Source organism: Colias philodice, chromosome 13, assembly GCF_061535455.1.
Source record: "Colias philodice isolate Cphi_HAF_F1 chromosome 13, ilColPhil1 Martin Lab GWU primary, whole genome shotgun sequence".
Lineage (NCBI taxonomy): Eukaryota > Metazoa > Arthropoda > Insecta > Lepidoptera > Pieridae > Colias > Colias philodice.
Genome location: NC_143098.1, coordinates 3,252,593 through 3,268,990, shown reverse-complemented (window position 1 = coordinate 3,268,990; position 16,398 = coordinate 3,252,593). Strand labels below are relative to the sequence as shown.

Genomic DNA, 16,398 nt, shown 5'->3' with positions numbered 1-16,398 from the left:
ATTATAAAACGATAAAAACTGGACTCCTAAATGGAAAAACTCTACAATTATCATAATTACTATGTTTATAATAACTACATTTTTTATGTTTTAATAATTGCCCTGCGCATGATCACTATTGTGGTCACTATAAAATTATTTACGAACAATACCTACCTACCTAAGTGATTCGATTGAACCCTACCCAAAATCAATGGAAATGATAGTTGAAAATAATCAGGAATTCTTAAAACTAGAAACTGTGTCATCAATCAATTTTGTAACCAAATAACTATAAATTATAAAACTATCGCTATCTTATAGGGTATCTATCTATAGGTAACTACTAAGAATAATCATTACATAAAAATCTGTGAGGAAACTATGTTAAAACAAAATCACATTAAAAGAAAAATGTATTTATTCAAAAGTAATACACAATAATTACTTAAAAATTGCGCACAATAAATCAAAGAGCAATAAAATACACTTCACCTGCGAAAACCTTTATAATACAGAAACCTTACATCACTCATAATTAACCATTGATGGATATTTCATATGAATTACCGTCAAGTAAACATATTGTATGATACAAATATTGCGTAAAACACTACGATGTTACGAACACTCGACACGAAAGGTAAATAGCAGGTCATTACATATTATATATTGCTAACATGTCATTTGAAAATCATTAGTTGAAATTATCTAGATTGTTTTCTTTACCTAAATGTTCAGTTACTATACATGTGTAATAGGTATTTTGTGACATAAACTTTGTGACTGTCGAACAAATACGTCTCTTGAAAGGAAAATTTATTGATAAATAATAGAACAAAGCTACAATAGATTTAGTCACAAATATTAAACATAACTTTGATCGTAAAAATATTGCTTTAGGAGTATTCATTGATTTAAAAAAAGCATTTGACACAGTTAGTCACTCATTATTAATAAAAAAACTCGAGGCTATTGGAATCACTGGTATTGCACTAAAAATGTTTATTTCATATCTAAATAACCGTACACAACTTGTCAAAATTGGCAATACGCAAAGCGATCCCTTACCAATGACCTGTGGAATACCACAGGGATCGGTGTTAGGACCACTGTTGTTCTTAATTTATGTGAATAATATCCATGACATAGGCCTACATGGCGAAATTACCCAATACGCAGATGATACATGTCTATTTTATTTCGGATCCTGTATAAATAATATTATTTCACAAGCTCAGGAAGACCTCAACCACTTATTTGAATGGTTTCAGTACAACCTCTTAACTGTTAACGTATTAAAAACATCCTATGTTATTTTTAAAGCTAAAAATAAAAAAATTCCACCTCATGTGCCAATTACTTTGAATGGAATTCCACTTCAACAAAAAAATAATGAAAAATATCTTGGTTTAAGAATAGATAGTGGCTTGTCCTGGAACATTCAAATAGACCATGTTAAATCTAAACTCTCATCCCTTGCTGGCTCACTTCGTAGGGTTGTAGGATGCCTTCCTAAACAGGTCCGCATAAATATTTATAATTCCTTAGTAAAATCACATCTTATGTATTTAATCGAGGTATGGGGAAGTGCTCCCAAATACAAACTAAAAGAGTTACAAATAATTCAGAATAAAATAATTAAAATATTATATCACTATCATTACCTAACACCGTCAATCAAAATTTATAAAGACACAAAACTGATGAACATCAAACAATTATATAAATATACAACATGTATTCTTATCAAGAAAATTTTAGACAAGAACATACATACAGCACTAACTTTCACGAAAAATAAACCAGCTTATTCTAAACGTAACACAAAGGATCTAGACATACCGAAGGTCAGGACCGGCTATGGACAGAAATGTATTACTTTTGAAGGTGCCAAATTCTATAATAAACTAAACAATGATATAAAAACAGCTGAATCGATTTATACATTTAAAAAGCGCCTAGCTGATCACATACTTAATGACCAATCACTTCTGGAATAAAACACCTACCTTTGGAATAGCTGTGCCCGGACGACTGTTAGATTATTTATTTACTTTGTTATGTTATTCTCATGTAATTAGCTTTAAGTCTTTAAATGAGAATAAATGATTCTTTAAACCTAACAAATTAAAAACCGCATTTTACTAATACGATAATAATTTAAGAGGGCTTCTATTAACTATTATGCTTCTGTCTTCCGCGAAAGAGAAGATTCAATATCTCAACTCAATGAAAACAAATTTCATAACAATAACAAATGCCGTAAGACTAATTAGTAGCAAACAAAACAAATATAATCTGTATACGCCAAAAAGCTATCATTAGAACTTAGTAGACTATATTTTGCCCATAAACGTTTAGCCATATAAAACCGAGAGTGTTAGTCCAAAAGTGGCCCATTGACCGAGCGCCTTCACAAGGCCACGGAGACGGTGACAACCGGTCATTATTTAATAGTTATCGAGGAATGAACTACATTTGTACCAACCTGTAATATAGGCGCAATAACCGAACTTTAAAGTGATTTAAACAACAGTATAATAATTAAGAGAGTAGCGTAGTAGTAGTACGCAAGAGTAGCGTAGCAAGTTGTATATCTATCAATCCTCACTAACTTTCACATGTAGTGTAGATGTTGCTTTTTAGTCACATTCTTTTTAAAATAAGGGTGGAAGTAATGTACTAAAAACTAACCACTCCTTAAAACATATAAAGCTAAATATCCTATAATCCTAGTAAAAATGAATGAGAACAAATAACAGTTCATACTATCTCAAACAGTTTTACGGTAAAAAATATATTTAATTTTACAAACAATACAAGCAAAATCAATTTCAAAATTAAAGATCCATCAATATAACAGCACTATAATTAAACAAAAACCAAACCGTGCGTGATAAAGTCAACATAAACCGGACTAAAAATCGAGTTAATTACTCATGGGCATATGTTTAATTATCGGATTATGTAGGAATGTAGATATTGCGGTCATTTTGAATCGAGTATAAAAGAGATATCGATAATTAGCTAGACAATTATGTTTTTTCATTGATCGATTGTTATCGTACACGTAGATATAACTTATTACGTATGAAGAATAACAGTCACGCAAATATTCATTGTGTCAGTTGACAAGTTTGGTAAGTGTGTGCCAAAAGTGGTCGGAAGTAGTTCTTTGTTTTGTTAGAGCATAGGTTCACTGCTAATTAAATTTAATATTGAATTGACGACTTAACGTATTATATGCAAATATATAAGAGGATCTTCAAGATTACAAAACTCGTTTCATTCATGTAGTATACTTAGGCAATTTCTTAGTAACGTTCTTACTGATTTCTTATCTATTGTACCTGCTTCTACTTTGCTTCTTTATTTATTTAACTTACAAAAAAATTTACTATTATATGTATTATGCTTATAATATACTAATAATAATCTATGAAGTAAATTAAAATATCATCTTAGATAATATCACTTCTTATACCAAAATTAGTATACCTACATCAGTTCACATTTATGCTGGCCGTTAAATACAAAGTAATAGGGTTTTTATTCATATCCCACGATATCCCCATATAACGATTTATTCAATTTTTCTTTAACGACAAGCACCACGATAAATATACCACAATATTCTTAAACAACTATATTTTTCTAGAATTAATGCTAAGAAAACGATCGTGCCATAACCCATTGCTCTACCTTCGTAAACAATTTATTATTATGTAGATTTATTCATATTTGTCTTCAGGTTCATGTTCTGATGACAACCAAACTTATAAAATAGCCTCAACACGTCATTGTTTACAAATTCTCAATCGTTTTACATGATTGGAATTTTACAGTGAATATTAATTATCTTTACTTCATTATTACCTCCTAAATATACACAAAACAGTCGTATTCTTTCTTCTAAATACAAAGACTAAGTATATTTTTCTCGACTGTACACTACTTAGCTACGTCCAAATTATTTCAAAGTCTATAATATTTTTCTTAAAACACGACATAATATCAACGAGTTACGTATAATTTGTATGTCAAAGTTAACTCTGCATGTACATACAACGTATAGTTTTAGTAACCAGAGGCTCGCGCTTGACTGATCCGTATCGGATATCCAAGAGTCACGGACAGGCGCTCTCCATCTCAAGGTGCCTTCTTTGCCTAATTACACGATACGTAAGTACGTGGCATCGATATGTAAAGATAAAAGTATATTGAAGACTTTAATTGATGTGGAAATCATTTGGAAATAGAGGTGAACCATCAATCAGAAAATTGGGCTGATGTGGTAAACGGGTATTGTGGAAAAATCTAAAAACTATTTTCACAACGAAGTTTCTTAAAGGTTTCACGCTACAACGTAAGGGACAATAATATGACTTAGTTTTAGTCAATTTGTTGAGGCTAGACTCGAATATAAAGTTTTATAGAAGATGAGGATATACCAAAAATCATATTTATCGGTTAATTACAAATAGAAGAAGAAAAGAGTAAGTTAGAAATTACAGCTTTAGAAGGAAGTTTTTCAAATATATACGGAGCGCAGACGTAAAGTCAGAACTTAATGACGCAGGCAAGGAAGATTTATAATTTACTAGCTTACCGCCCGCGGCTTCGCCCGCTTTGTCTAAAACCTAATAAATTATATACTAAAACCTTCCTCTTGAATCACTCTATCTATTAAAAAAACCGCATCAAAATCCGTTGCGTAGTTTTAAAGATTTAAGCATACAAAGGGACATAGGGACAGAGAAAGCGACTTTGTTTTATACTAGGTAGTGATATGGCCGCTGGTATACCGTCATAATATTCTGTGACGTCACTATCCATTGATTATAGTGCCGAACCGAAAAGGGACAGGTAATTGAAGATATTGACGTCATTTCGTTTATCTTCAATGAGCCTTTCTTTAATTTGTTCACTCGTCTCTCGTTACAAAAGAACGTATCTAATCAAAAATATTGAGTACACTATAATATATAATAATAGTTATAAATTAGTTCATATACCTACTTGTATTTTAAATTGTAATGACATAATTAACTATGACAATTTGATCATGATATTGGAATAATATGGTAATTAAGTAAAAATTAATACTGTAACGCACGCACATTGTATTATTGCATTGGTTAGTCAAGACAAAGAATACATAATAATAGGTAATGAATTAAAATTAGTTCAAATGAGTTATAGTTAGATTTTGTTTCATATAGCATGCAATTTTTATAATCACTATTTTAATTTTACAAACAAAGCATCATATTAAAACACTTGATATTATTCTATAAAGCCTAGATTAAGATTACAAAATTTGGGAAATCCACAAAGCACTAATAATTTACAAAAACATTCTAAGCGCTTCTTAGAAGGATCACAAAATCTTTTATACCACATTATATCAATATTCAACAATCAAACACAATGATATTATATATAGAAACAAATTGATACCTAATATAAATGAGTTTTATTTTTCGTTTAAAAATAAATTGACAACAATTCCCCCACGGCCGATAATATCAAATTAACCATAATTTGATATTTCGGCGGACTTTTTATTATCTCACCGTTTGATTGATAGGAAATGTAACTACCGGGGACGGTATCGCTTACGATCCGAGATTGGATTCAGTTACATTTTTTAAAACAATTTCGCAACTTTCGTTCGTCATCATTATAATACTTTTCAACAGACTTCAAAAAATGAGGTTCTCCATTCGACTGTATTATATTTTTTTGTGTTTATTATCAATTTTTTTTACTGCATTAACCTCACATGTCGTTGTCTCATTTAAATTTGATTGAATTTGGACAATGTGGAGGCGGTTTAGTATTTTATAAAAATTGATTATTGTAATCGATAGTAGTAGCTCTCTCTATGTAATAAAATAACAAAAATTATATTACGTGAAAACTTCCACTAATTTTGTTAAACAAATATCTTTTATATGTATTTACATATAAAACATAAATATTGTAGTCTAACAGAAACTCGAATTCATATTGATCAAAACTGATAAACGCTGCGGTTTGCGGTCCCACACAATTCGAGTTTAAAAAACGGTTCATTCGTTAGCTCATCCATCAAACTGACTCCACAATCCTTCCACTTCAAGAGACTAAACTATCACAATAAAAAAAGTGAAATCCCATGTCCCCTAGTGGGGTAAGGGGCAGATGCATTATACATCTGTTTCATTGATCGATTTTCTTTAGGGACAAGAAGGTGATCAACATTCTGTGTCCTACCAGACCGAGACTTTTTTTCTTCGTCTCCACCGGGAATCGAACCCAGGACCCATCGCGCTACGCTCATGCGTCAACCACTGTACCAAGGAAGCGGTCAACTATCTATTTATTTTATTTATTTATGCTTTATTGCTTAAGATAAATTACAAATTGAGACTTATCCTAGGATACATTGTAACAAACGGCGGCCTTATCGCTAAATAGCGATTTCTTCCAGACAACCGGTTGTACAGAGAGATATTAAGTAAAGGATAGGAGTAGGGCAGAGCACAAATAAATATATACATACAAAAATAAAGTAAATAGGTAATAGTTAAAAAAAAAAAAGCAATAAATAAAATAATAACAGCATAATATACAAGCCACAAGAATGAGATAAATAATATACATATGTTCACAAATAGATACATACATACATATGAGAAGAAGAATAATATATAATATTTCTATAAATATAAATGAAATATATACAGGGTGTCCCAAAAAGTAGTGATATACTGAAGCTGGGAGGTAGAGGACTTAGAGGGCTATCCGAATCACTCCCATGTGTGTTATGCGATTTTTCGTATTTTCGGAGTTATTACATTTTTTTCAATTTTTCATCTATCGCCGAGTACGATGAGATTTTTATTTATGGTGACGTGAATTATTGCGCTAGATGCTTGTTTTTTTTTGTGTGCTAAGCTGAAAGATAGGCCAATTCAGTATGGTAACATTTACTATCGTTAGATCTTCGAATGGAATAAAAAAAAGAATTAAATGCCAAGAAAGATAAAATTACCCAGTATGTTCATAACTTCAAGGGCCCATAAAAAAATAAAATCACATAAAAAAGGTTTTCCATTTGGCTTTTAAAAACTTGCTCTATCGATCAGGTAGCCACCATAAAAATTTCATTTTATTATTCTGAAGGCTTCAATCGAAAAATTGAAATCTAAATGTGGTAAGTGCAAAATTTTTATTAACATGATGATCATTAAAACCAATAAATAGGTGTTTAATTACCAGAATTTTTTTAAATAGCCCCGCTGTTGCTCAGTGCAAGTGCGACATCACCGTAAAAAGTTGTCTTTTAAATGTCTGAATGCTTTTTTATCATTTTTAATGGTTTCTTCTGCTACTATGAATTTCCGGGTTATTTTGTCCAAATTGGGGCATTCTCTCAAGTAGCCGAGGTCTTTTTAGTATCCCCATTGAAAAAAAATCAATGGGGTTTATTCGAGGGACCGTGGAGGCCAGGCTTTAAAGCAGGCGTCACCGGCGCATGCGCAGGCTGCAACGACCAATCCATCTTTCAGGGTATTTTTGCCCTTTAGCCTGGCCTCCACGGTCTCCGGACATAAACCCTATTGAATTTTTTCCGTGGGGATACTACAAAGACGAGAGACTGCCACAATTTGGACGAAATAACCCGGAAATTCATAGTAGCAGAAGAAACCATTAAAAATGATAAAAGAGCATTCAGACATTAAAAAGACAACTTTTTACGGTGATGTCGCACTTGCATTGAGCAACAGCGGGGCTATTTAAAAAAAATTCACTTTTAAACACCTATTTATTGGTTTTAATAATCATCATGTTAATAAAAATTTTGCACTTACCACATTTAGATTTCAATTTTTCGATTGAAGCCTTCAGAATAATAAAATGAAATTTTTAGGGTAGCTACCTGATCGATAGAGCAAGTTTTTAAAAGCCAAATGGAAAACCTTTTTTATGTGATTTTATTTTTTTATGGGCCCTTGAAGTTATGAACATACTGGGTAATTTTATCTTTCATAGCATTTAATTCTTTTTTTTATTCCATTCGAAGATCTAACGATAGTAAATGTTACCATACTGAATTGGCCTATCTTTCAGCTTAGCACACAAAAAAAACAAGCATCTAGCGCAATAATTCACGTCACCATAAATAAAAATCTCATCGTACTCGGCGATAGATGAAAAATTGAAAAAAATGTAATAACTCCGAAAATACGAAAAATCGCATAACACACATGGGGGTGATTCGGATAGCCCTCTAAGTCCTCTACCTCCCAGCTTCAGTATATCACTACTTTTTGGGACACCCTGTATAAATGAACATAACTACTAGGGACATTGAGAAAGATAAAAATCACGAACCATATTTTTGAAAGTATTTACAGATTGAGCCTTCTTGATTGGATCCGGCAATGCATTCCATAGTTTGATTGCACGAACAGTGAAAGAGTGATCCAGAAAGTTTGTATGGTGCGCTGGCATTATTAATAGGAGCTTTTCCGATGAGCGGACAGAATCTCCGTTTTCTCCTCTGAACACGAAATTGTACTTGAGATATTTCGGTGTTTTGAGGTTAAACAAAACTTGATATAAAAGTTGCAGCACGTGAGCATCCCGGCGAAATCGAATGGGTAGCCACTTGAGCTGAGAACGAAACTCAGAGACGTGGTCATATTTCCGTAGACCAAATATGAAGCGGATACAAAGGTTTTGGAGACGTTCGAGCTTATTTAATTGGTCTACGGTAATATTGACATAACTTACATCGGCGTAGTCAAGTATGGGTAAAAGGAGGGATTGTGCTAGCAGAATTTTGGTTGGGATGGGAAGAAAATTTTGAAGACGACGGAGTGAACCAGCAGTTGCATATACTTTCCTACATACCTCCTTAATATGAAAAACTATCACAATAAACGGTTGATAAAAAGATTGCAAACGCGGTAGTATCTTTATACAGTGGTAGTAGGTACAGCGCTCCCACGCGGCAAGGTGAGCCGGCTATTCTTAAATTGTCATTCTATGGCATTGCGTAACCCTGATCAATGAACAAATTGCATATTACTTAATCCGTGTCGCTTTGCGTACTTGGTAAAGTGTGAGAAAATGTTCTAGACACGACTCCGAGTGGATTTATAGGATAGCATAAATTAGTTGAGCATTACTACGAAATAGCGCTTTTCACACGAGTTTTTAACATCGAATCTATGGTGTTACTCAATGATGTATGTGTATGGGGCAATTAATGGAGAAGGCGGAGTGACTTTTCCTCTTTGATGTAACAAGTAATAACTAAGATTTGAGCGTAGCTGCGATAAATTTTTTTATAAATGTAGAGCCATGAATGTAGATATGCATATATCAATTTATGTTTTGATATCAATTTTTGTTTCTAACCATAACTTGGGGAATTCAGAGTTGTATCAAGTTTTTTTCATTCAAATCCTATTTTGTCGTGCATTGTTTATAATTTAAGGCCTACGAAACAAGTGCGTCATTTTTAGATAAAATATACTACTAGAAATAGCTGGCGAAATTTTCTAGATACATTTTTTTCTTTGTTTTTATATAATTGTAAGTATAGATAAAGCATCCACAGACATAAACAAAAAATATAATGCAGAGACTCAAATCTAAAAAAGTAATGGTTTCGCTCTATCTGATTACGTTATCCCAGATATACTTATAAAAAAAATCATAAAATAATGTGTGTATATTTTCCCAAATATTTTCAAACTAATTACCACATGAAATCGCTTCACACAATGAAGACTCTCACTGAATGGAAAGGTATTGTTTGTCCATTGTCCATTGACGGCTTCGTTTTGGTTCAATTATTTCTTTTGATAGTGTATCGCAAATCGTTATTCAACACTTTATTATATTGGATTCGCTTTACGCACTATGTATTTTAATTTTATCCCTAGAGACACAATAGTAGCACGATTCTGCTGTAGTGACATATCACACTAGCGGATTGCGAGCGGTTTCAAAGCGGAGCGGGTGCGCAACGAATACGTTGCGGTTGCGCAGCGAATTCGTTGCGGACGCGTGGCAGATGCGCAACGTTTACGTCGCAGTCATGTACACTCATTAACAAAATGGAATCCGTGCTGGTTGTTACTTATAACTTGTGATAGTATAATAATTATGAGATCATTATTTTTTACGAGTTTCATAACATGTTAATGTTTAGGGTATTGTTTTATCTATTAAATCTTGGTCGAAATGCAATCAGATAACTTAATTGCTCATTAAGAAAGTTCGTTAGTGAAATAAATGTTAAAGCTCCTTAACTAAAACAGGGCTATCTTATTATTAGATAAATAGCAGTGAATAGAAAATTTTATCAAGCAACCAGCAACTCACTATCACTTTGCTCATAATTAGGTTCACAAAATCTCTTTATAACATACGTTGCTATGGGAGAGATTATACTGGTCAGTCGTTACATACTTTTGGAATGTATGGTACATTCTAAAAGTCCTAGTAATTCAATTTTATAGCACCTTTTTTTAACAACTCCAGTTGTTATTACATCTTTAGTTAACTGTTAAGTAAGTGCATTTCCACAGTACGGTTAAAAAATTGAGTGCTACAGAAACGATGGAAATATTGAATGGAAGTTAGGCAAGTCGGAAGGGCTGGCTTTTGTGCGAGAGTATACAAAATGACGCGTCCGCAACGAATTCGCTGCGCAACCGCGGCGTGTTCGTTGCGCGCCCGCAACGTATTCGTTGCGCACCCGCTCCGCTTTGAAACCGCTCGCAATCCGCTAGTGTGATATGGCACTTAATAGAAACGTGAATTCATTTCCGATTGCCTATGCATTAAATAATTTCTAAATATTCAATCAAAATATTATTGAAATAGATTGAATTTCTTAACAAAACATCTAAGTTACATAAGTAAATTCTCAGATCTTTTGGTAGAAAATTGAAGAAAAAATTTGTTATCTTCGCCACTTATTAAGTTAGATTGGTTAAGAATGAAAATGGCTCACTAAAAGTAAAGAAAATTTAATAAATCCAAGTAGTGCTCAAAGCACACGTGTGAATGAAAATTATAAGAGATAATACAATTTTAAAGATAGATAGAATGTTTCGCCCTACGTAAGTTGAGATTTACGTTGATTGTAATTATAACGAATGTATTCTGTTAAATAATATTATACACCTACACCTAAACCAAAACTCAAAATAAAAATAAACCACATCATGCAATCGTAACCTATAGAAAAATCAATAACGCAATAATTTTATTTGTATAAAATCGGTAGCCGTAATAGCGTAGTCGTGAGTACACTATTAAGATAAACACTCGCTAAGTACACAATAACATCGATCTCCATAAAATAACCAAGGTTTATAATTTAATGAACGTAACACACGCGAGCCGTTAATTTCTATTTGAACAACCGTATCATAAACTGGAACAAATACTTTTATAAAACTATTAAATACTTAGATATTATTAAATCTATGAATCCACGTGACGTTGTTACACAGCACTTAAACACAAGCACTATAACTGTCACAATGCTAACTGAAACGTAATTTTTCTGTGAAATGTGTATACGCGAAATCACCGCGCGCCTGAGGCTGTTAACTGCACTATACTAAAATATTAAACCATTGTATGCAAGTGAATTGTACCAGCCAGTACATGTCCGCTTGCCTTATAATGAACATTTTCCATTCGCACAATGGAGCAATCTGAGGTAACTTGTGATAACGTAGAAGCGCAGTAGCTGCTTCTATGTTTAGTTATTTATCTCAGTTCTATGATTTAAAATTCGCTTTCTTGATATTATTTACGTAACGTAACAATCTTCGAAGCAAAAAAGACAAAGGTAAAAAACTAATCGTTCATTTCTAGGAAAATATTCAAGTGGCATGTGAATTGCGAATTTGCGACTCGAGGTAATAGATGATTAGCGACAAACGTATGTAAATTAAGGTTACATGCTTTATTGCACAATTCAATATTCGTTTGCTTATAAAATTTGCTAAATTCGATAAATATGGACATTTTGTAACATTCCAGTGCAATAAGCGTCTATAATATTAACGATATTAAATCAAATAAAGGAAACAATATTTTACTACGGTCGAAATAAATTTGAATAAATGCATATTATTTTTTTATATTAAAAGTTATATTTTAAAGTAAATGCAAAGGTATATAAAATTGTATAGTAATTTTTACACATCTTTATGTACCTCACGTAGAAACGATATAACAAGGTACAATTAATATAATTATGCATAATACAACTTGACAACTATGATTTTAATTGAATATTTACAGTGAATAAAAACATACAAAGCATACAGAAGGATCACGTCTTAAAATATAATTATAATACAGTTAATAGTAAAAATAAATGAAAAAATTGAGCTACATTTTATAGTAGGCGCTACAGGCGGCCGCTCAGTAATTAAGTACCGCTGTCTTCACACTGTGTTATTAAAAGATTACAGATAATGTTACAATTACATACATTTAATACTCCTAACCTCATGCTATATCTCTGTTAAATTCTACCATTAATCTAACAAGTAAGTTTTCTTATAATAATTTGAATTTAAACTATCCATTACTATTTACGATAATGATTATCGATGTATTGAAATATACTCGTACTTATATGTCTAATAAAAATTGCTCTTTCTTAATTTATTCAATTACATTTTAAATTCTTGAAACACTTTCTGTTTTTCTTTACACGCAAATAAACAAAGAATACTTTCTCCGCTCCTTCGTTGCATTCATATTTACTTTTCACCTATTTCTCTAAATATTTTATTATTTCTGCAACCTCTTTAAGTTATAGCTTTAATAAGAAACTAATTCATCATCATCATCCATTTGTCTCCATTGTTTAATTTGGTCAGAAGAGAAAAATTAAGCACAACGATTTTTACGTTGTGTAGAAAGTATTATGTGATCGAACTTCTAGTTTTTGGACATACCAGTTTCTTTATGACATTTTTGTAACCGATTTCTATGAATTAATGCAATAATCTGCTGATAAATTTAAAAGTTACTGTAATTATGTCACAAATCCTCTTCCTTTTAATATAAGTTGGTAGTTCTTACCGCTGCTTTTACACACACATTCACATGCTCTACAACACATAGCATTTCTTTTATTCCTATAACAATAATTGTTATTTATTATGCTTACATTTGCCAGGGCCTCTTCATACGAAGGGTTGACGGGGGACACAGATGCTGTTTCACGTTGCAACGCCGTGATGGGCATGTCAGCGCATCACTGGATACCTGGAAAAAGATTTTATTTTTTACAATACTTAAATTTTATGAAAATTTTTGTAATGGTATAATGATATGCAGTTGATACAAGCATTCAAGATTTAGTTTTTATAATAAATTAACTTTTCTATTTAAAAATTTATTTAATAAATTTTATATTTTTGTTATTATATTTTTCACATTATAACTTAATATATAGAATAAATAATTTTAGTGAAGTTATGATAATAGAGGAAACTTAATTTTAAATTATTTAAAATTATGTTATTTATTTCTATATATTTCATAGTTACCACATAATCTATTCATCAAGTTCTATAATTATGTTTACTACACCCATAAAAGCAGGTGTGGCGATTTAAAAACATAAGGTTTCTCGAGGTCTTTGTGTTAATGTTTGTTTCTTTTTGTATAAAATAATTCACATGTTCTGCAATATATTAATCTATACTAATATTATAAAGCTGAAGAGTTTGTTTGTTTGCTAGAACATGCTTACCACGGGACCGATTATTTCACTGTTAGATAGTCCATTTATCGAAGTCTATAAGGCTATAGGCACGCTAAGATGTGCCAATAAGAGCAAAGTAATGCGTGTAAAACCGCGGGCACAGCTAGTGTTATTATAAAAACACGTAACCTATCACCGTTGCAATTTAACCACAAAACATGTGTTATTGAGTGCTTCAATGGAAAGCGTTTAGAAATAGTGTTTGTACAGACATTCGTTTTCAATAATCCGACCTTCGCGATGTGTTCTGTGACGTAATACAAATATAACATTGTCACACGATGTATGTATACATATCGTGGACATTGGTAATTCTAGGACAAATGTTTCGAACTAAAATTCAAAGACTCTACATTGAAGATATATATTTATTTAAATTGCTACATAATGCGAACATAAAGATATTTTTATATGTTTTTTTTAATCCCTTGACATATTTAATGAGCAGACATTTAAAATTGTTTTTATTTAAACCTCTTGAAAATAAATCTAGAAAGATTGTAAACAAACATAAGATTATGTAGGAAATATATTGTAATACTGTGGTAATGTTTTGTGTTTTCATAAATAAAGATTACATAATCAAATCCATTTCAATGTTGATCTTATAGACTGATCTTACAAACTAATGATTCTTTGATAATTAAGGTCTTTATTTAATACCACATCTATAAATCCTCTGACTCAAACAACACAGAAATAAGTAATTGACTTGTAATTAATGAAGCGGCGATCATTGTATTCATTGTACTTGAAACTTGGAAGAAAATCTGACCTTTGACACATCCATGACGTCTTCGTAACTTCCTGTTTCATATAATTGCATTCATGTGTAATGTCAATTATTTAAAAGTACACGAGTACATCCTACTTGTATTTAAAAAACTCAATTATCAATTAACTACGCTCGAACCGGTACTAAGTTGCTATAATAATATTGAAATAATTGTACTACTTGTTGCCTCGTTGCCTAGGGTAAATTTTATTTTATTTGTTTGTACCAAATGAGCTCGAAAAGAATAAAATATTTATACCTGTGTGCATAGCTTATGTCAGCATAACTTTGGTAGAGCCGGGACGTTTCTGAGGTATAAAGGCTTTTTTTTTTTAAATCTCGTCACCAAAATATATGCTTGTAGTTATCTATATGCTGATTACACTTCAATACTTGTTTATTTCTTGTTTAAATATATTAAATAGTTGAAATGAAATGTAGGTATTTTATAAGATTCTGCACATAGCAACATAAATGTCGGTAATTCAGTAGGCGCGTTATTATCAATCAAAGAATACAATTCCTTAGTTTTTCTTATATATGTACAATTAGTTACGTAGATATCATACTGCTACTGATTACATCACGGATGTAGGGTCAGAACGCGAAATAATTATTTTGTATTCCGCCAAAGACGGAGAAGGTTATATTTATTCCGCTAACATTTAGCGTAAACCGATCTACTTACGATCTGAATACAAAATACAGAACAATAGGAAATACTTCAGTTATTACACTATAGAGTCATGACATTACCCGGAATTATAAGAAAATAATTACAATTATTAAATTGTATTCATTTGTCTCCTACACCTGACTCATCTGTATTATAATTATGTATGTTAAAAAACATTTGAACTAAGTATTCTTTATCGTAAATACTACATCAATTGTAATAACAATTAGATCACCATTTCATTATCATCTGCCCATATTTGTTCCTAGATACACCTGACGAAATATGGCCTACACCTGTGCTACACACCATACATAAGTAAGTATCATAAACATAAAACAGTGGTAAAATTGTACTTGTGTTCTGGAATATATGCGTATTGCCTACGCATACACGTTGACCAAATGCCTAGTCATAATTTTAGGATGTGCTGGTTTGATCAGACAAAACAATAACACCATTAAACAACTAAAAAAATACGTGGCACTCGAGGACTTCCGCGGTAAAGCTATTGTATAGCATCGCATCGCTGTGCCGGTTGGAGTGGGGGAGTTAGGTTTTTTCGTTACGGAATTTTTGCATTCGGTCGCCGCGCTATTGCTAGCTATGGAATAGCTTAAAAATGCTATAACTATAACTGTTAAATACATCTATGTTCTTATAATTTACAATGCATATTAATATGTTATATGCTTTTAAAATGTAGGTATTCATTAATTTTAGGTCCATAAACCCCGAAGGATTCGACACCATAAAGTTTAGATGCAACCAATATAAAAACATCTTTATTTGAAACTAGCGGTCCGCCCCGGCTTCGCCCGTGGTACATATTTACGTTTTCTCTACATAAAAACCATCCTCGTACTTCAAGGAATATAATAAAAAAAGAATTATCGAAATCGGTTCAGCCGTTCTCGAGTTATGCGCTTACCAACACATTTTGCAATTCATTTTTATATATAAGATACCGACTACGAAAACATGATTAATTTATGCTAATTGAATTAATGAAAAACAATTTCAAATGTATTAATGCACCTACTTATAGAAGGTTGAGCAAAAATTAATGTAATTTGATGTTTCTTTACTAATTACAATTAATCAGGTATATTAATTATAGGTAATCTTCACAAAATTGCGTGAGATTTGTAATTTAAA

General features: G+C 31.7%; 1 protein-coding gene across 5 annotated transcripts in view; it reads right to left on the bottom strand.

Annotated features, from left to right (window-relative positions):
• The window catches only part of chas (chascon), an 88,644-nt gene that overhangs the window by 61,724 nt on the left and 10,522 nt on the right, over window positions 1–16,398 (bottom strand). For 3 of the 5 annotated variants that reach the window (XM_089702229.1, XM_089702232.1, XM_089702233.1), the window contains exon 1: window positions 11,463–11,622. Coding sequence is in view for 1 of the 5 variants with exons in the window: in XM_089702234.1 (XP_089558360.1) it covers window positions 13,190–13,267 (78 nt within the window). In the remaining 4 variants the exon portion in view is untranslated. Of the gene's footprint in view, window positions 1–11,441; window positions 11,623–13,189; window positions 13,288–16,398 lie in introns of those variants that run through there. The other 2 variants (XM_089702234.1, XM_089702230.1) reach the window with 2 other exon arrangements.